This window comes from Falco rusticolus, chromosome 11, assembly GCF_015220075.1.
Source record: "Falco rusticolus isolate bFalRus1 chromosome 11, bFalRus1.pri, whole genome shotgun sequence".
NCBI classification, from domain to species: domain Eukaryota; kingdom Metazoa; phylum Chordata; class Aves; order Falconiformes; family Falconidae; genus Falco; species Falco rusticolus.
Genome location: NC_051197.1, coordinates 2005277 through 2024786, shown reverse-complemented (window position 1 = coordinate 2024786; position 19510 = coordinate 2005277). Strand labels below are relative to the sequence as shown.

Sequence of the window (19510 nt, the reverse complement as noted above, 5' to 3'; positions counted from 1 at the left end):
CGCTGCACCGCACCCAGATGTGCTGTGCTGGCCCCAGATGTGTGCACTTACGTTGCTGCCCTGGCTCCAGGTGTGCTGCCTGGGCCCAGATGTGTTTGCCCTTGGTGCTGTCCCAGCTCCAGATGTGCACACCCCCCGTGCCACCCCAGAGCCAGGTGCCATAACCTGGCTCCAGATGTGCATGCTTGCAATGTGGCCCCAGCCCCAGCTGTGCAGCCCTGGCCCCAGCTGTGCCCCCCCAGCAGCCAGGCAATTGCCCCACAGCCCTGCAGAAGGGGCTGGGCTTCCCTTGGGGGCCTTCCTGGGCTAACTCCCCCGACATGGGGACCCCCAAGCGGCAGCACAGCCCACCCGCAAGGCGAGACCCCCCCCTCACTACCTCCCAACAGTGTCCTCCATAGGTAATACAAATGCCTGCATTAGACGATGCATTACAGACACTTGGTTAATATGCTGAAACCAAGATCCCCACCAAAACCCTCCCGACCTTGCTCAGGGTGTGCATAACCTCACATACTGGTGCATTATATATATGTATATATTTACACAATTTATATATATATTATATATTTACATATAGCATATATGTATTGCGTTTCTATATGTGTTACCTAGTCACATTACAGTTTCAGCACACAGTGAGGCTCTTCGCTGTGGTGAAGCCCCCAGACCACAACAGCCCAGCGCGGCTGGCGCTGCCAGAGGAAGGGTCTCTCCTGCCCTGAGGAGGGAAACAATGTTCCCATACGTTTCCTTCTGCAGCGACAGAGGTGGTGAGCGGGGCTGCGGTGTTTCCTGTGGTTGCAGTGTCTAATGAGGTTAACACTGTTATTGAGGTTAACTCTTCAACCGACACGAGAAAGGAAGCCATGAGCTCTGCAGCGGCGGTGGGAGTCGGTGGGATGGAGAGCATTGGTGGGCTGGGGAGCACCGGTGGGCTGGGGAGCACTGGTGCAGCCTTGGCCCCTTTGGCCCCACACCACTCCACAGCCCGTGGCACCCTGGGGGTAGCTGGCCACTGGCACAAGCAGAGGGGTGGCCTGTAGCACCCTGGGGTGAGCTGGCCACCAGCACAAGCAGAGGGGTGGCCCATAGCATCCTGGGGTGAGCTGGCTACCAGCACAAGCAGAGGGGTGGTCCATGGCACCCTGGGGTGAGCCGGCCACTGGCGCAAGCAGAGTGGGTGACACCGGGTGCTGGTGAAAACAACCTCTCTCAAGTTTTTCCACATAGGCTTCGGGGATCAGCAGAATCCTGTTCTATTTGCTGACAGTGCTTAGCCCCCTTCCCCAGGACCCCTCTGCTGGGCTCCTGCCACCTCGCGCGCAGCATCAGCATTGGAAAAATCCCTTTGGGATTAAATTTGACTCTAGATTCTGTAAGGACTTAAAGACTGAAAAGACACCCCCGCCCCCCGGGGCTGTTCCTTTAAGGGATGCTGGGTTTTCCCATGGACTGACTCAGACTGGAAACTCTCCGTGTTTCGCAGCTATCTAGGTCAGGCTCGCTGGCAGCCGCCGATGCTTCTCGCCACGCTCAGCAGCCCTGGCCACAGCAGCAGGCAGAGGGGCCCGGCAGCACATGTCCTGAGGACTGGCAAGGTAAGGACCCCCAGCTCTGCCCAGCTTCCAGCCCACTCCCCCTGGGTTTAAAGCCAGAAACCCCCAGCCCGTGTTTCTTGGCTGCCACTGGCGTGCCTTAGCCGCTCCTGGCACGCGCTGCCAGTGAAGGTTTCGCACGGTTTGGGCTTGCACAGCTGGGACAGCTTGTTACTTCTTCATTTGCTTTGCATTTCTTTAGTGCTAATGTATGACGAGACTTTTTAAATACAGATATCAAAGATCAGTATCTCTCAACACGGCAACGACCTCGTTCCTTCTGGCTTTGGAGTCTGCAAATGCTTGTAAACTGGAAAAAAAAGGGAACGTGACTGATCCCCGGAGGAGGCAGAGCCTGCGGTCTTGGCTTAGAGCTGGCAGCTGGGCAGATTTATTATGTTTTCAGCTTTTTCATAGAGCACAGGGGGTTTTCCCCCATTTGTTCTAACTTGCAGGCGGTTTGCAGGCAATGAGAGGCCTTTGGGTTCTCTTAGGGGGTCAGGTAATGGGAAGGCACTTGAAATCTGACTCATTATGAATACTTGAACAGTCCTTAAAACAAACGAGGTCAGCTCACGAAGCAGGAGAAATACAAAGGCATTAGCTGCAGCTAGTAGCCTTACTTGGCTGGAACAACTGAATCCTGAAGCTTTCACAGTGGCCTCTGGCTCACCGTGTCCCTCGAGGGAAAACTTGCTTCTAACACCAGAATTTTTATGGGGTTATTTTCATTATTGCTCCCTGAAAAAGAAAACCATGGAGGCGCAGGGCTTCGCTCAGTTTCCAGCACTGTGCAGGTGAATGAGGGTGCAAGGCTATGGTGAGGGTCTGCTCAGCGCCCACCCCACAGCAGCGGGAGCAGCAGCCTGGACCCCCCACAGATGGGATCAGGGTGCTGTGGGCTTGCGGGGAGGCTCTCGCCCCGGCCTTTGGGGGGCTGGGGCATGCCATGCAGGCTGCTCCAAGAGGATGCTTCTCTTGGAAAAGAGCAATTCCCCCACCTCCAGGAGCTGCATTCCCTTGCACCCTGCTGCTCTGTGCTTGGGCTACTGCAAAACCATCCTGGTCCCATACCTGGCACCCCGAGTGCTGTGGGGCTGGTGAGGCTGGGCTTCCCCTCTGGAGGGGGGCTGGCCCTGGTGGCAGCGGAATCCAAAGAGGCTGGGGAGGAAGGCAAAGTGAGCAGGGAAAAATTCAAGCAGGACTGTGGGACGCGGACACAAGTGTGGCTCCTGGGGGAGAGGGGAAGCCCTTGCCTGGGATTTTGTGACTGTCTCGGGGCGGGGGGGGGGAGCACTGCCAGGGAAAGCCATTGCTCGGCTCGGGCAGCACCTGCCGCAGCAAGGGGGTGGGAAAAGTGTATGGAAACAAGGGAAGTTTCTGTCCCATGAAACTGTCTGGTCGGGTCTGAGCATCTCCAGGGATGGAGACTGCAGGGCAGCCGGTCCCGTGCCTGGCCACCTTTAAAGTGATTTTTCTTACTTTTAACTGGAAATGCCTGATTTTAAAGGTAAGCCCATTGCCTCCTGTCCTGTCCCTGGGCACCACTGAGAGGAGTCTGGCTCCCTCATCTCTACTCCCACATCAGACACCTATACCCAAGGATAAGACCCCCCTGAGCCCCCTCCTCTCCAGGCTGAGCAGCTCTCCCAGCCCTGCCTCACATCTCAGGTGCTTCAGACCCTCAGGCATCTCTGTGGCCTTTGCTGGACTCACCCAAGTCCATCCATGTGTCCCTTGTCCTGGGGAGCCCAGCCCTGGACCCAGCACTCCACACGTGCCTCCCCAGGGCTGAGCAGAGGGGCAGGATGGAAACAAGCAGCTTCCCCCTCACCCACCACACCAGACTTCTTGGTGGAAGGCTCTTGGGCTGCTCAGGTGTGATTTCCCTTCTGTAAACCCGTGCTGGTGGCTCTCATCACCTCCTGGTGCTCCGGCCTGTGCTGGGAGCTGGTTGCCAGGAGTGTGTGCTCCATCACCTGCCCGGGGAGGTAGGGCCGTCCTGCCTGCGCTCCCCCACACCCTCCCCACCTGGGGTCACCAAAACCTGCATCCATGCACGCAGCCGGATAAGTCAAGGATTGGAGAAGTTTCACAGGGATGAAAACTAAGAAAAACGTCACCAGAGGTAGAAACTTGAGGAAAGTGCCCCCAGGGATGCTCACCAGGGCTGGGCACTGGGCTCTGCTGCCGGGGTGCCTGTTACCCGACGTGCTGAGCCCCGCGTGCTGGCAGGCTCCTTCCCCTGTGCTTCTGCTGCCAGCACAGCCTTGCTTGCCCCCAGGCCCCCAGGGAAAGCCCCCCCAGGCATCCCCAGCCCCACCTCCACGGGAGGCCCTGCGCTCCCTGGGGTGACGGCAGAGCTGGCCGTGGTGGGCAGCGGTGCAGCTGGTGGGACCACTCACACCTTTCCTCCCCGCAGACTATGCTGTGCGTGGGCAGCGGCCACAGTCCAGGCCATGGCAGGCTCCAGCGAGGCTTTGGTGATCCACGCCCTGCTCTGCTGCCTGTGCGGAGGTAAGTGGCAGCGTGGCACGGCTCGGCACAGTGTGGCATGGCCACCATGGCATCACCTTTGCTGGCCACCGGAGCAAACACTAGCCCTGCTGCTGGGGTATCGGAGTGGGAGCAGGGAAGTTATAAGGCTATAGCTATGGATTTTGGGGGGAGCATGTCATTAGCGTTGCAGGGGGCTCCCACACCCCACGGCACCCTCTCCCCCCACTCGCACCCTTGCAGTGGGCCGTGCCCAGCCGCGCTGAAGCCCGCTGGCATTGCAGCGGCGGTGACAGCAGCACGATCCTGGCTCTGCGCACACGAAGCCGAGCGCAGCTGCACCCTTTCCGGGAAGGCCAGATCGAGCGATACCGGCTGCGAGCTGGGTTTGCCAGGGCTGGTGCAGAGCCCTCATCTGATAGCGAAGGGCAGTGCGCCTGTGCGGGGGCTGCTGCACTAATCTCGGGGCATCAGAGCTCTCGAGATAACGAGTTATTTCCCTGCAGTCATTTAAACATTAGAGTAAAACCTAAAATGGGTGAAACTAGCTGTTTCCCATGCGAAGGGTTGAGTCACCGGGTGCTGGGTCACTGCTGAAGGCGGGGAGGGCGCTGGGGGGCACGGGCAGCCCCCTGCCATGCTGTTCTGCCATGCCGCTGCCTGCATCCCAGCAAAGCAGCTGCCCGTGAGGAGCGGGGCAGCCTGCAGGCATCATCTTCCCCCGTGGGGCACCCACCCAGGGCCACCCTGACCCAGGGGGTGTTGACACAGGTGTTGCAAGCATCGAGTGCTCGGGGCGCGTCTGGATCGAGCCTGCACCCATGGTGCTGATGGGCTCCAACATCTCCATCAACTGCCTTGCCACTCCCGGCTGCCCCCGTGCCGAGTTCTTCATCTTCCTCAACTACAGCCTCGTTGAGGGTCCCCTGCACCCCGTTAACAGCAGCACCGTCCAGCTCTGGCTGCACGATTTCCAGGAGCCCTTCAGGACCGTTGCCTGCTTCACCCGCTGCCCCAACAGCAAGAGGAGCCAGCTGGTGTGCGGTGCCAACATCCAGGCCGGCTGTGAGTACCCTGCCGTGCGTTTGGGCAACTTCTACTAAGCCACCAGCCTCGAGGAGGTCGGGGAGGGGTTGCAACAGCCTGAGTTTGGCACCCCTCGGGAGGGTGTCCACATGCTCTGCCTGACCTTCCCTCCGCAGACCCTCCAGACCCCCCCAGCAACCTGACGTGCACCATCCGCGAGCGCTCGGGGCACCTGGCGTGCACGTGGGATAGGGGGCGGCTGACCCACCTGAGCACCCACTACACCCTCCACCTGCGCCGGTAAGGCCCCGGGGCGGGGGGCTGCAGGGTGGGCGAAGTGATGAGCGGGACAGGGCCAGAGGGAGCCGGTGCATGGTGTGCAGTCAGGGTGCCGCAGCCGCAAAGCCAGGCGACACCAGGGCTCCTCTGCTGCCGGCAGCTAGGAGTGGGTGTCGTGCCCTAGTTCTAAAGCTCACATCTTCCTGGGCTCCGGCTTGCAAACCGCACGTTAAACCACAGGTTTAGCTCTGCAGGACAGACCTTACACACTCAGGGCACTCAGTGGCCCGGCAAGAATTGCATCACATTGCAACGCATTACAGCAATGCATTTTTTTCAGATTTTTGACTCTTTCTAAGCTAAAGGGTGTGCAGAGGGTGTGGCCAGCGGTTTGCACCTACTGCTGCCCAAACCCCAAAACTGAAACTTCAGCAGGGTACAAGTGCCTGAGCCTGAAGCAGATGTGCCGGCTGCTGTGCAGCGTGCCACAGCCCTTCCAACCCAGCCCCGGCTGCTTTCTGTCACATCTGACGCTGAAGCCCCCGTGACACAAGACTGGCACGCTTTCAAAGTTATCTATTAAAGTAAACGCATTGAATCCTGTCATGCGTAGGCTTTGTGAAGAGAAGTGATTAACTGCCTGCCTAAATCTGCTTGCGTTCAAACTTTGAACCATGCAGCCAGAAAGAAATAGGAAAGTTCCTTTCCTATGGTAAAAATGCAAATGCCCTGCAGAAACATCAAGAACCAAAGGAAATTACTTACTAGCTGGCTTGAGGAGTGACAGACTCTGGGTTTGGAGGTGGCTGTGCCCCAGTCGTGAGCCAGGACCCCTTGAGAGCCGGGTTGTCTTTCCAGTGGGTGCCCGATCCTGGGACGGGCTCTGATCAGATCTGCCTTCTGCTTCCCAGCACAGGGCTGGCCGTGGTGAAGGATGCAGAGGAGAAGGATGCTGAGGAGAAGGGGGAGGAGGAGGAGGTCTTCCCCGCAGGCTCGCCAGTGCCGCTGAGCACACTGCATGGCAGGAGCCGCTACTCAGCATGGGTGCAGGCCAGCAACGCGCTGGGCACTGCCCGCTCAGCCCCTCGGCCTCTCGACCTGCAGGAGCTGGGTACGTCCGTCCAGCTGTCCATCCGTGAGCTGCTGGGGCTGTGCATGGCCATACACGCTGCCCTGAAGCATCGCTCTGGGGATGTGGGACCTGTGCAGCTCACACACAGGAGGGCAGCCCCCGTGGTGTGCCAGCACCCCCCCCCGCCATGCTTTGCTGGTTCTCCCCGCAGTGGTGCCCACCCCACCCCTGGTCGACAGTGCTGAGACGACAGAGACATCACCTCCCACAACCATCATCCACTGGAGAAGGCAGACACTGCTGGAGAACGTGCACTGTGAGGAGCGACACAAAGCCACAGGCACCCCAGCATGGCATGTGAGACAGCCTGGGACCCCCCAAAACCTCCCCACATACAGACCTGTGTGCAGGAGCTGCCTGCTGTTTGGAGACGCACCAGTCCTGGTCTTGCTGGAGACCCCTAAGCACCCACAGGCAATGGGAGGATTTGGGGTCATTCAAAAGCCACCCCTTTGGTTTGGTGCCAGTGGGGGGCACACACCCCTGGCCACCACCAGCCCCTCTTTGCCGGGGCAGGACAATTAACACTCTCCAACAGAGCAGGCAGCCTTTGGGGCAGGGTTATCTCTGCTTCTTAAGCAAAAGGGCAAAATTCAGAATAACTCTACAAGGACAAGGCAAAAAAACCTCCGGGGATGCCCCAGCGCACACGCACTTCACCGATTGCCCAGTGCACCAGCAGACACAACTACGCTGGGGGCAGCTCCACCCATGTCCCTTTTGGAAACCTCCCTGGGTGCTGACAGGGGCTGAGGCTGGATCCCAGTACCCACCGCAGCCTCCCAAATTGCTGTGGTGTCCAAAGCCCATGCAGCGGTGGTCTGGGAGCTCTCACTGCACCCACCAGCTTGCCCAGTGCATTAGCAGAGGGGACTGTGTGTGCACCGTGTTTTGCAACAGCATCAGTCTCAAAAAGACATGCTGGAGCCCCACAGGAGGCACAGCAGCGATGGGGACCCCTTGGCAGTCAGTGCCCCGGGGCTTAGCCAGCCCCATAGAGTCAGAGAACTGCGGAATCATTGGGGTTGGAAAAGACCTTTAAGACCATCAAGCCCAACCATTAGCCCAGTACTGCCAAACCCACCGCTAACCCATGTCCCTAAGCGCCACATCTGTGTGCCTTTTGAACACCTCCGGGGATGGGGACTCCACCACCTCCCTGGGCAGCCTGTGCCAGGGCTTGACAAACCTTTTGGTGCTGGGGAAGGACCTTGCCCATCCCTGTCCATGCAGACGAGGAAGGTAGTGACCACCATGTGCTCCCGCTCTGCGTGGGGGGCTGGCTGGGTCCCGCTTGCCCCTAGCACCCTGCTTCCCTTGCAGGTGGAGCTGTGGGATGGTGCGGCGCAGCACAGGCCCCGCGGGCGGCACGACCTGCAGAGTAACACCCAGTACGTGTTTCAGGTCAGGTGCCGGCTCAGCCCTGCCGACAGCCCCTGGAGCCCCTGGAGCCCCCCCTTCCTCTACACCACCCCTGAGGCAGGTAAGCTCAGCCTCAGCGCTGCTCTCGCTGCATTTTCCCACCCAGCCCTGGAGATGCTCCCCAGGGACCCTGCCTGAGCTCTGGCGCTGCACGGCTCATCAGCCAGCCACACGCATGTGCGTGGCATGGACCTGGCATGTGCACAGCGTGCACATGGCACAGGAACCTGCACATCCCCGTGCTGCCAGAGGCCACTGCGTGCTGTGGTGGCCTGGGAGGCTGCGCCACCGTCCCAGGGCTGCGGCCGTGAGCTGAGCACTGCCGCAGGCTAGCAGCTCCTCTCACACCCTCCGAGCACTCCTGGCCCCACAGGCAGGTCCTGGGGATTTGGGCAGGCTCCCGAGGCTGCTGCAGCGTGGGAGCTGGAGAGAAACAGGGGGGCTCTGCAGACACGTGGGTTTCCATACAGAAAGAGGGATGGGATATGTTTACCCATCTTGGGTAGCTTGCTCGCTCCCCAGCAGTGGGAGCACCTCCTGTCCCAGGTGGAAAAGCCACATCACCCGAGGTGTCCCACCAGCCACAAATACCTGTCGTCCTGGGTCACCTTCCCCCTTTGCATCCCAGTTACCGCCCCGTTACCTCGGCCGGCGGCAGGCTGGGATGCCCGAGGAGCAATGTCCTCCCATCCTGGCTGCAGTGAGGAAGCCGGGGACACGCTCGCCCTACAAAGTGGCACTCGCTGCTGTTTGCAGCCTGGGTGGGAGCCCCAGCCGCTCCCCTTCAGCAGCTCACACCACGTCCCACGCTTCCTCCCGCAGCCCCTGCCACAGCCCCCGATGTCTGGCGTCGCCTGGGCCCGGCGTTCCCGAACGGCAGCCACGAGGTGACGGTCTTGATCAAGGTAACGCCTGTTTTGGTAGCTGCTGTGCCATTTTTGCATGCTCTGCTCCTCCCTGAAAAGAGCACCTGCCAAGAGGCAGCGGATGGCAATGCCCTTCCTAAAGAGGGACCAAAACTGGGGGGAAGGTGAGACCCCAACATGTCCTGGGGGCAAAATCTCTCCATCCTTGCACCATCCATCCCTGTGCTGCCCAGCCAAGGGGATGGCTGTCCTGCACTGGGGCAGCTCAGCACTGGACCTCATGCCCATCCCCACTGGGCTGTCTTTCTCACTGTTCACAGCCCCTGTCACCCCAGGATGCCAGAGGGAGGATCCTGGGCTACACCGTGGCTGCCGAGAGCCCCTGGGGAACGCTGCTTCTCTGCAACACCTCCAGCACGGTGTGCAGCATCCTGGTGCCCCCGGGAGCCCACACCCTCCGCATCACCGCATACAATTCCAAGGGGGCTTCCAGCCCGGCCAGCATCACCCTCAGCCAGGGAGCTGGCAGTCAGGAAGGTAGGATCTCACACATGCCAACTGCCGCTTTTGTCAGGATTGCAGGGGGAAAATGCTGCCTGGTGCATGCATGGCTTTAAAGGAAGGGGAAAGCCCCGGCGGTGTGCTACCCACCATGGAGGAACATGATAACCTCCAGACGAGGCCAGCATCCCCCAGAGATGGAGATGCTCCACAGCCACATAACTCAGCCCTCGGCCTCTGAAGGCAGCAATGACAAGCTTAAAAATAAGTTTGTCCAGCCCACGCTGGCTGGCAGGACGGTGCTGTGCGGCAGGCTCGGCACAAGGGTGCTCCCCTGCTCCGTGCTCCCCAAAATAGCTCCGGCTGCCTCTGCCAGGGGGAGCCCTGGCTGGGAGCTGGGTCCTTGCAAACAGTAAGGGAGGGAAAAGAAATCCTTCCCTGGCCACCGTGGGTTCCCTCCAACACAGGCTGTGGTTTTCCCCACAACCACGCTTTCCTGTTTCTGAAAAAATGTCTCTTTTAATGAGCAACAGGAGGGGAAAGTCCCATTCAAATTGAGGACAAATATATGACTAAAAAGAAACTAAGAGAAATAAGGTGGAAAAATTTCTCTAATCTCCCATACTTATCAGAATCACACGCCTTTCTTGTAAGAAGTGACAGGTAGAGTGTTTCAGATGGAACATGGCAAAGCTGAAGATATGCTTTGTGGTACATGTACGTGAGCACAGAGGTATCTGGGTGAGCAGAGAGAACAGGAGTTAGCAGGGCTCACCGAGGGAGCTGAGCTGGACCTGAGCGGGGAAAGGGGTAAACCCAGGCTCACCAGAAAGAAGCTTCGGGGCAGGACACCAATGTCTGGGGGACAGTGTGCCAGCGAGGTCCTTCGGTCTGCTGTCCCAGGGGAGGCAGGGGATGGAGATGCACGTGGCAGTGAAGACACAGGGGTTATTGGTGTGTTAGAAACCATGGAAGCATCTGAGAATGGTCACATAAGAAATGGGGCTTCTGCCCTAAATGGGGGGGATGGGGAGCCCAGCTGAAGCACACCTACAGCGGCACAGGCGGGTAAGCAGCACAGGGAAGCTGGAAACAGGCCAGAATTTTGCATTCCCTCATCAGTCCTTACTTTCAGAAAAGACATTTTGCCGGGGCTTGGCTGACCCTGCCAAGTCTCCTGCTTTTTGGCCGAGGTCGGGTGACAGACCGCTTTCCGTCTCTCTCGGCAGAGTTCCCAGCCCCGGTGGCCGTGGAGGTTAAGCCCGACAACCTGAGCAGGGTCTTGGTGGCCTGGCAGCCCTCACCCCGCAGCAGCAGGTCCCCGCTCTGGTTCATCGTGGAGGGGGTTTCCACCACCTGGTATGGCTGGGAGGAACAGTATTTTTGGAAGAAAGTCCCACACCAGGAAACACACACATACATCCGAGGTAAGATATTCCAGGAGTCCTTTTGCTATTTGGTGCAGTTCATCAGGGTATTATAAAGCCAAAATATATTATAAAGGCAGAGTTTCATTTGAAATTAAGCCCCTGCCCACTTGTTTTTGGCAAGTGGGACAATGAAGAGCCCTTAGGGAGCAAGGAGGAGCAAAGCAGTAGGAGACACAAGGGCAGTCGGTGGGATCTGGTCCCCCAGGCAAAGGTCACAAGGAAAGAAGGGACAGGGTAAGAGAATGAAGTGACAAGTGAGCTGGCAGGCAGGGGAGCCACAGTAGACCTGCAGGGCCTGCCCAAGCACAGAAGATGCACGCGTGTGCTTAAAGGGTGAAGGGGAGAAGGTACCACACTTGGTGCACCAAGGCTGAGGTTTCAGCACCCCTCCTCCCGGTGGGGCCAACCTGCACAGCCCGGAACCCCGGGCCTCCTGCTCCCCACATCGGTTCTGGTCTTTACTGGGTTTGGGTACTCCCTAGTCTTCGCTCTGCCACGGGGTTTTTTTAGGAGCAGCTCATGCAGCGGCTTTCCCCAGGGGAGGCGTGTGGTGGGCTCGGAGCCGGACAACCCCGCACACCTCCACCCACTTTTACCACTCAGCAACAAGCCCCTGAGCAAGCCTAGAGCTCTGACAGCAGCTGACAAACACATTTTTAAAAGCAAATCTTGCTTCTTTCCAGCAAAAGCAGTAGCAGGAGGTCACATCAACGTGTCGGTATACGCAGTCTACCCCGATGGAGTCAGCAGACCGAGCTCTGGCCAAGGTAAGCCCCGCTGGGTGGAGAAGCTGCCGCTTGCTGCAGCAGAGCTCAGCTTGATGTTTCATCCTCAGGGTTCTCACCACCTGCCGGTTTTGTAGAATCACCTTGTTCTAGAAACAAGATGTAAACCCCTCCTGCATTGACCAGATAAAAATGGGGCTCTAGATAGAAACCAGCTGGCTGCAGGACATGAAAAATAGAGATTTTTATCAATGGATCTGTATGAAAAACCTTCTCTAGCTGATCTCTGCTCCTGCACACAGACCTCATGCACATGAGAGCCACATCTTACTTCACAAGACACACCAGTGGAGGCATTCTCCCTTTTTGTGATAGAAAGGATGACGTTCCTGCTTTGCACATCTGACAATAGAGTGTCACAGATAAACCAAAAGATAAAAACCAACTTAACAGAGACAGGCTGGCCAAGCTGCAGCCTGACCCTTTCTTACCTGGGGCGGGAAGCAAGCAGGCTTCAGTTCTGGACACTGTTTTAGATAAGAGCATGGGCCAATTTACAAAGGAAAATAAGGATCGTCATCATCTCCTGCACTGCATGTGTCAGCTTTGGCTGTCCTCAAGAGCTGGGCACATTATGCTCCCTGAGCTGTCCCATCCCTCTGCTGGTCCTCACCCACATGGGCCAGGATAACCCACCCACAACTCAGCATCTCAGCTGAGGACACTGTCCAGCACCACCGTACGTGCTCCATGGGCACCACAGACAAAGCCCCCACAGTGATGGAGGCCACACACGGCAGCCAGCAGTGGCCCAATAGGGCCGCAGAGGCAAGGGAGGGCTGAGGTCAAGTCACAAAGTCAACCCACGGGCCAGGGTTTGGACCTCCAGAGCTCCTCCAGCACAGCCCAGACAGGGGTTGAAGGCCCAGGCTGAGCTTTAATAGGGCTGCGGGCAGGTGTGGGGGTCCCAGGTGATACTGCTCAGGGCCATCAGGACCTGTTAGTGCCCTGGGTGCCCTGTCAGAGCTGGCTGCAGCTGCAGGCAACCACAACACCTGAGGACGTCGTCAGTTCACCCTCCCATGCTGTGAGGCAATTTCAGATGAGTTATTCAAAGCTGCCCAGATACTTTCCCTACAACAAACCAGCTCTGTGTTTCTGGTTGGCACCCCTCGTGGCTTTGGGAAGGGCAGTTAGTCAATTTTTTCCCCAAGAAATGGAAACAGGCATACCTGACTGGTTCATCCCAGGCTGTTCATGGCTGTTGGCCGTTATCCTCATGGACACACCGACAGCCTTCGGCTCTAGGTGGGTCAGGGTTTGGGCACCTCCAGCTCTGGTGACATGAATCTCCAGGGTCCAGATCCTCAAGTGGGATCAAACCTCAGCAGCAGGTCTCCACCTGCGTGCAAGGGGGAAGAGCTGGGGGTCAAAAGGAGGATGCTCCTTGGCTTGGAGCAAATGGCCTAGAAACATGATAAATGCTTAAAAACAGACTTCATCCCTAGCAGTTGCAGAGACTCCTTTAACAAAGCTTGGGGGGTTCATGTGGGGAAGTACCAACGTGAGACAGCAATGAAACTCGTGTCTATGACAGGGTTTGCTTCCAAAGCAACACGGCCCACAGCTGACACCCACAGGGAACTCCTCCAACTCGGCCCCACAGCTTGAACCTCGTTCTTCAGCTTAGATTGAGCCCATCCATCGTCAGTAAGGCATTACTGTAATCATACTAGATTTTTTAAAAATTTATATAAGTTCATTGTGCAAGTGATACCTGCCCCCCCCCCCCCCCAACTGCTGGATGCCCAGGCTGCAGAATAACGTGCTCCATCACTCTCCTTCCACAACCCCGTACCCCCGAACTGCTTTGCAGCGTCTGCAGCACGCTCCAGTCTGCAAACCCTCTGCTTAGGGAACCGCGTTGTCTGAACTCCAGGAGCTCTCCTAGGAGATGCATGTGCTTCAGACACACAAATTGGAGACAGGACTTTCTCAATACCTGGCTGAAATTAGGTGGCCCATGTTGTTTAGGACATTATAATATATCTATTATGTATTATGGATATAGGATGCTGGGTATCCTTAATTGTCTTGGCCAGTTGAAGCCCCGTGATGTAGATGCGGATGCTAGCTGCTATTGTTATTACTGCTGGTCCTCTGCTGCCCTGGGAAGATGTTTAGCTTGGGCCTGGTGATGGCCCCACTCTGGGGGAGGTGGCTTCTCGTCCCTGCCCTGCTGGGACAGCTGGCTTTTGGGGACAGAGAGGCAAACATGGGGAGCAGCAGGGTTTTTCCTAAAGCAGCCAGCCAGAAACTGCAGGGTACAGAGGAGTTTTCAATGTGGAAATGAGGGGTTTCATAAAACACCTGGGTCCTTGTACTTCTAAAGATGCACTGGCGTGTCTGCCCTTCCCCAATTTCTTGGCTGTCTTGGGAAAATCCTGCTGCCACTGTGAGCTGTGCTTGCATAGGTGACTCTACAAAAGGGATCCTTTACATTGCCAGGTGCTCTGGGGGCATTTCCCTTCCTTCAAACACAACGTGGATCCGCTGCCACATCAGCAGCAACGCTCACCGCCGTTGAAAGACAGAGCACAATCATAGGGAGCAGGGCTGGAAAGGACGATTTGACAATTACCTGAGCCCATGGCAAGATCAGCTGTATTGCTTCTGTCCCTGACAGATGTTTGCTGAGACTGCTCTTGTATTTCGAGGAAAAGGCAGCCTCCCCTGGTGCTCCTCAGCCTTGCTGCTAGAGCAGTTGTCCTCCTTCGCCACCTGCGCTTTAACTGCTGCAGTCCAAGGTGACAACTCTCGTCCTGCTCACGGTGAAAGGGGACTGGCTGCCCTCCTTGCCCTTGCAGCAGCGCTCGCTTCCCACCCCGGCGTGCCTCCCCACTGCGTCCTCTGCCCGGGATGCTCCGGCTCAGCACAGCATCCCAACCACAAGCGTGCACACTGTGCACATCCCAGCAGAGCCCCCTTTTCTTGCCAGGCGGCCCCAGGCACAGCAGATGGCTCCAGCTGAGGTCTGACTGCGTGGCAGCGTGGCTCCTTCCCTCTGCAGCCAGCCGTGCTGCTCACCCTGGCCCGGGGTGGTGGCCGGGACCCAGGCAGGGAGATGACCCCAGGGAGATGCAGTGGGTGGCTTGTCCTGACCACAGAGCTGTGGTTCTGCTCCAGGCTCAGGCCAACACAGGGTGAGATCACCCTTGCCCTGGACCCTCACCCCTTTTCTGTAGCAGCAACAGCACCATGTATTTGTTAAGAAGAGATCCCAAGGGAATGCCTGAATTTGGCCGGGAAGAAAACTTGCTGCTTATTTTAGCAAAAATATGCTTCTTGCCATGGCAGGGTCTTGAGCTGCAGACCTTCCCTTGCCGCACAGCCCGTCACACCACAGGTATCGTCAGAATACTCAGTCCCACGGTGCTCAGACACCTGGGGGTACAATCTGTAGGTGCTCAGGAAAAATGGTGTACAGTCCCTCAGGAAGGCAAAATTCTTGTTGCAGGTGCTGAGGGGAGCGATGTGCATGGATGCTTTGTAATTGGGGTTATGTGTTCATCAGCATCTCGTTTAATTGGATCTCTGAGAAATAGGAAATGGTGTAGAGTCCAGCCAGAGGCGGAGTTACCAATTGCTTTAGGGGGCTTTATTTTTCTCACTATACCATTATTTATTTTTCTGTGTGTTATTGACAAAATAAAAACAAGCCATAGCTTCTGTATCACCTGCTGCCCTCTAAATGAAGTTTCGGACATTTTTTTCCTCTCTCTGTTGAAGTCCCTGCAGAGGACCAGCTCCTGGGCAGCACCTCCAGCGAGATCTCCCACGGTAAGCAGACAGGAGCTCAAACTGGGTAAGCCCGACTTTCACCTTGCACAGAACCAGGAGTTCTAGCCTGAGCAGCGCCTGCCGCATCTGGCGATGGGGACGCAAAAGTTCCCTTGCACTTTGGAGAGGTCAGAGCCAGAAAAGCATCTTTTCACCTGGTGGGGACATGAGCCACAGGGCAGGAAAGGCTGCGGTGCTCTCAGGGATGAATTGTGCCCGTGTAATGCGTGCCTTAAGTTCTGCTTGTTTATGAGACTTGTAGTATAATGTACATTACAACAAGTAGGAGAGAAGCAAACCAGGCAAATACAAGATGATGTTGACGTATAAGACCACAGCGATAGACTGTTTCCATCTTGCAGTTGGAAGCAGAAACTCATTTAAGCATTTCCCATCCATTTTTTCTAACTCTGGTTATGCTCTGCCTTGCACATCTTCTGGTAAAGCGCACGTTACCATCTGCTGCAGCACTTAAAGCAAAAGCAAAGCGAATGTAAGCCAAAGAATTCAGTTCGGCGACTCTGGAAAGTAAGGCTATGTAGGAAATGGCTGAAGGCAGCGAGCGCTCCTCTCCGAGATAGCACGGCATGGTGGGGCAGCATGTTTGGTTTTGCTTTTCTCGGGGCTTTGCTGCAGGAACAGAGGAGCCAAAGGGTAGGGGAAACACTGGCGGCCGCTCGAGCAGAGGTGTGTGCTTCCCAGTGAAAGCCCGGAGCGGGGCACCCGGCTGATGGCTTTCCTCTCCGTCCTTCCCAGATGGTGACATTGGAGTGCTCCTGGGACTGGGCATCAGCGTGGTCACGCTGTCGGTTGGTTTTGTAATCCTGATGTCTAAAAAATCAGCCAGAAAAAGGTACGGTTTTCTCCCCCACAATTTTTCCTTATTTCCCTCCTACTTTTCTTCCAGAATATTTCAAACCTAACTGCAGGACCCAGCCCTTTTCCCTGCAGCCTGCTCTTACTGAAGCCAGCTTCACCCATTGACCAGGTTGCTGTGTGAAAAGGCATTTGTGTGCTCTCCAGTAAGGCAGAGACCAACAAAAAAAGTCAGAAAATCATTCCTCTGGAAAGGCCAGCCTTAGGGACACATGGGATTATTACAGAGATATAAGGGCAGGGGATAGAAAAGCACCCTCCGCAGATAAGTTTTATCCTAGGACTTGTTCCTGCCAGTTTTGCCTGAAGCCCCTCACTCCCGGACCCGGAGGGGCAGGCAGAGACTGGAAGAGTGGAGCAGCTGGAAAACTCAATGGGGAGAACCTTAATACTGTTTTTTTAATACTGACTGCTGTTTGCTAGGCACCCCCACAAACCAGCGCTCATCTATCCCTGTTTGCCATTTAACTGGAACAGGGATGTCCAGGAATCCCAGGCACTGCTGTCCCTGGCACAAATCCAGGGTGACCTCTGTGGCACAGAGCTAATGGTTGGATCTTCCCAACAAAACAAAACAAAAAAATAGTGGACAGGAGACCTGGGGGTTGAGGATGTCAAAGGTTCCTGAACCCAGCCTAATCCTTCTGTTCTCGGTGTAATTGTGGAACACGGGCATTTCAGCAGCAACAGGGACTGCCTGTTTTCCCGGGAGCACAGCAATGCACCAGAATGCCAGCAAAGCTCAGCAAAATTAAAATCTCTCACAAAAGATTTTAATTTCTGCAGCAGTTTTGGCTGTAGGAAAATCAATGTGCATCACTGCTGTGTGTCCAGTTCCATCAGCTCAGGGCACACATGCCGCCTCTGGTCCCTGCACACAGCTTGGTCCTCCCCTCACCCCCCAGTTCAGCAACATTTTCGTGCACAGACAAGTTTGACCTAAGGGATTTACCTAGAGTAACTTGCAGTGCTGCTCGGCAAACCTGGGGGGATGATGTTGGAAGATGAAAAGCTAGAGTTCCGATGGGGAACTCCCATCGCTATGGGGCAAACCTGGGGCTTCCGAGCCTCGCGTGAAGGGTGGATGTGCTGCTTCTGCAGTTTCCTCCTGCATGAGGAAAAAGTGACTAATAAAATGGACTAACAGCTTGGCTTTTTGGTTTTGTTTTCTTTTCTTTTCTTTTTGGTAAAGAATTAACGCCACTGTTGTGTCGCTCTTGCCGAAATGGCTGTCCGAAGACTTTCCCCACATGGAAAACAGCAGCGTGGTAAAGGCACTCCAGGTAACCGCCCCAGCACCTCCCAGCTCTTCTTCACTTGTCTCCCCTTAGAGGAAAGCTGGCTCCAGAGCTGGGACAAACATGGCTGGGAAGAGGATTAAGCTCTAACGGACCAGGAGCTGATCAGGAATCATTCCCCAGGCATTTGCAAGGTGCCTGGGAGCCTGGTTTAGCCGAGGTCTTTAAACCTTGCTTCAGTGCGCTCCTTACTCAGTGGCCACAGCTGACTCAAGCTGCCCGTGAAGTGCACGCAGAAGCGTGGAGACAGGCATGGCTGCTCCCCGTCTTCTCTTGTCCCCCTCGCTGCGGTCTCCTTTGCAGGGGAGGTTGGATGAGAGGTGGGAAGGAAGATGGGACAAAGACAAGAAGTCCTCGCCCCATTTCCTCCTTGGGATGCTCTAGTGAAGCTCTCCCGTTGGTAAACTTGCCGCTTTGTTACTACACTCACAATTTTTTTCCAGGAAAAGAGTGATTCCACGAGTGACAGTTTCTATGAGCCGTTCTTGGACAGCAGTGACCCCATGGTTACGGAGATCGAGGAGGTCCCAGTGCACGAGGAGGACAGGAACATGGTCACCAGGAGGAAGCCCAGCAGAGAGGTCCCTGAGGACGGGCAGCACCCGGGGAGCACAGCACCAGCCAATATCGTGACCCCGGAGCAGATCAGTGACTACAAACCTCAGGTGTCTGACGGGAACCCGCTGGGGTACGTAGCTGCCAATATTTACCCCTCGCAGCCCCCTGCAGCCCTCCCAGAACCAGAGATGAACACCTTCTTCAGGGACTACACCAGCCCCGTCCCCAACCTGTGGGATGGGGAGGGAGGGGAGCACCCCATCTGTCTTCTGGAGAAGATCAACCTCATCTTAAACAGCAGCCGGAGCGGCAAAGCACGTGTTCGACTCAGCCCAGGGGGGACACGGCTCCCTCCCGGGGCACCAGTGGGGGCTCGCGCCGGCGGGTGATGTTCAAGAGCAAATGCTGGTCCCTGACGAGCTGGTCTCCTGCCTGAAAGCCATGAACGGGGAGCCGGTGGATATCAAGACCTGCTTTCCACAAAGCATCGGGAGGTCATTTTGAGAGAAGCTGTAGTCACAATTAAAAACCCAAAGTGATGACCATGGCACGTGTCAGCCTTTGAGACTGCAAACAGCAGAACTGGAGCAAAATGCCAAATCTGAAATCTGCCCTCTTGATTGACTACGAATTCTTGTGGCTGCTTGGAAACTTTTGGCCAGTAAATCACAATTTTAAACTTACCTCATATTTTCACAAGCAAAAAACCTGTAAAACTTGGATTCCCATAAGAACCAAAATACAGAGCAAGCAATTTTTGCAGGATGCGATATGCTTCCACGATTACTCCAAGTCATCCTCTTGCTAAATGCTTGGAGCATTTCATCCCTGGAGCTGATGGCAGTCAAGATGGATAAAATGACCCCTCAGACATCCTGATGGAAGTGTGTAGAATAGCTTGGGCTCACTCCTAAGGAGGAGGCACTGCGCCAAGGCGGATTTCTATATCACACAGCATACATGAACACCAAGAACGTGAAACCTTTTCTGTATGACAGAATAACCCGATTTCATCTTCCCTCCCATTCAATAATAAAACCCACATCAGGTAAGAACAAGCCTTCACCACCCGCCAGGCTGATTTAAAACCTCTCCCTAAACTGGTTGCTGGTCAGATTCTTCGCTTTGCGTGAGGTATTTACCAGCTCACGGCAGCTTGTCGGTGCCTCAGCCTTGCTGCGTGAAGCATAGTGTGGCACAGCGAAATGGCATTTATTAGGCACATGACAGGGAATTCGGATCTTCTGACATCCAGAATATGAAATACAGGAGTCTTCTTCCTGCTGAGCGGTTGTGAAATCATTTACAAGTTTTCCTGGGACTTACGAAATGTTGCCAAAGCAACCAGAACCTCCCTGGAAACGTGAGGTTGGATTATCTATTCACGGATTACCCACACCTTTTTAAGGATCCAGTTTTTTTAAAGGAATACAAGCATAAAAGAAGTGTACAATGCTCTGTAA

At 55.9% G+C, this 19510-nt stretch overlaps 1 protein-coding gene and 1 long non-coding RNA gene across 4 annotated transcripts in view; one reads left to right on the top strand and one right to left on the bottom strand.

The window, feature by feature from the left end:
• The first annotated feature begins 1201 nt into the window (after positions 1–1201).
• Positions 1202–19334, top strand: IL23R (interleukin 23 receptor). Of its 3 annotated transcripts, none has more exons than XM_037404603.1 (15): positions 1202–1601; positions 4021–4115; positions 5005–5159; positions 5297–5420; positions 6311–6510; positions 6683–6828; positions 7855–8014; positions 8776–8858; positions 9140–9356; positions 10550–10747; positions 11434–11517; positions 15265–15315; positions 16072–16168; positions 17384–17474; positions 17933–19334. In XM_037404603.1, exons 1-15 carry the CDS (start codon positions 1521–1523, stop codon positions 18434–18436), a joined length of 2286 nt encoding a protein of 761 aa, XP_037260500.1. In that variant the 5' UTR covers positions 1202–1520; the 3' UTR covers positions 18437–19334. The 3 variants fall into 3 exon arrangements, with proteins under 3 accessions (XP_037260500.1, XP_037260499.1, XP_037260501.1); XM_037404602.1 differs by having other exon boundaries at positions 1498–1601; positions 4866–5159; XM_037404604.1 differs by lacking the exons at positions 17384–17474; positions 17933–19334 and adding an exon at positions 16223–16756 and having other exon boundaries at positions 1498–1601; positions 4866–5159; positions 16072–16124.
• The window catches only part of LOC119155686, a 30491-nt gene continuing 24738 nt past the window's right edge, over positions 13758–19510 (bottom strand). The window contains exon 12 of the long non-coding RNA XR_005106803.1: positions 13758–16146. This is a non-coding gene — a long non-coding RNA (uncharacterized LOC119155686). The remainder of the gene's footprint in view (positions 16147–19510) is intronic.

Excerpts from the sequence above, each read along its gene's own strand:
- IL23R (XM_037404602.1), top strand. The coding sequence starts at position 4,058 with ATGGCAGGCTCCAGCGAGGCTTTGGTGATCCACGCCCTGCTCTGCTGC. Across the intron at positions 4,116-4,865 it reads GCTCTGCTGCCTGTGCGGAG|GTGTTGCAAGCATCGAGTGC; the intron begins GTAAGTGGCAGC and ends GTGTTGACACAG. Across the intron at positions 5,421-6,310 it reads TACACCCTCCACCTGCGCCG|CACAGGGCTGGCCGTGGTGA; the intron begins GTAAGGCCCCGG and ends TCTGCTTCCCAG.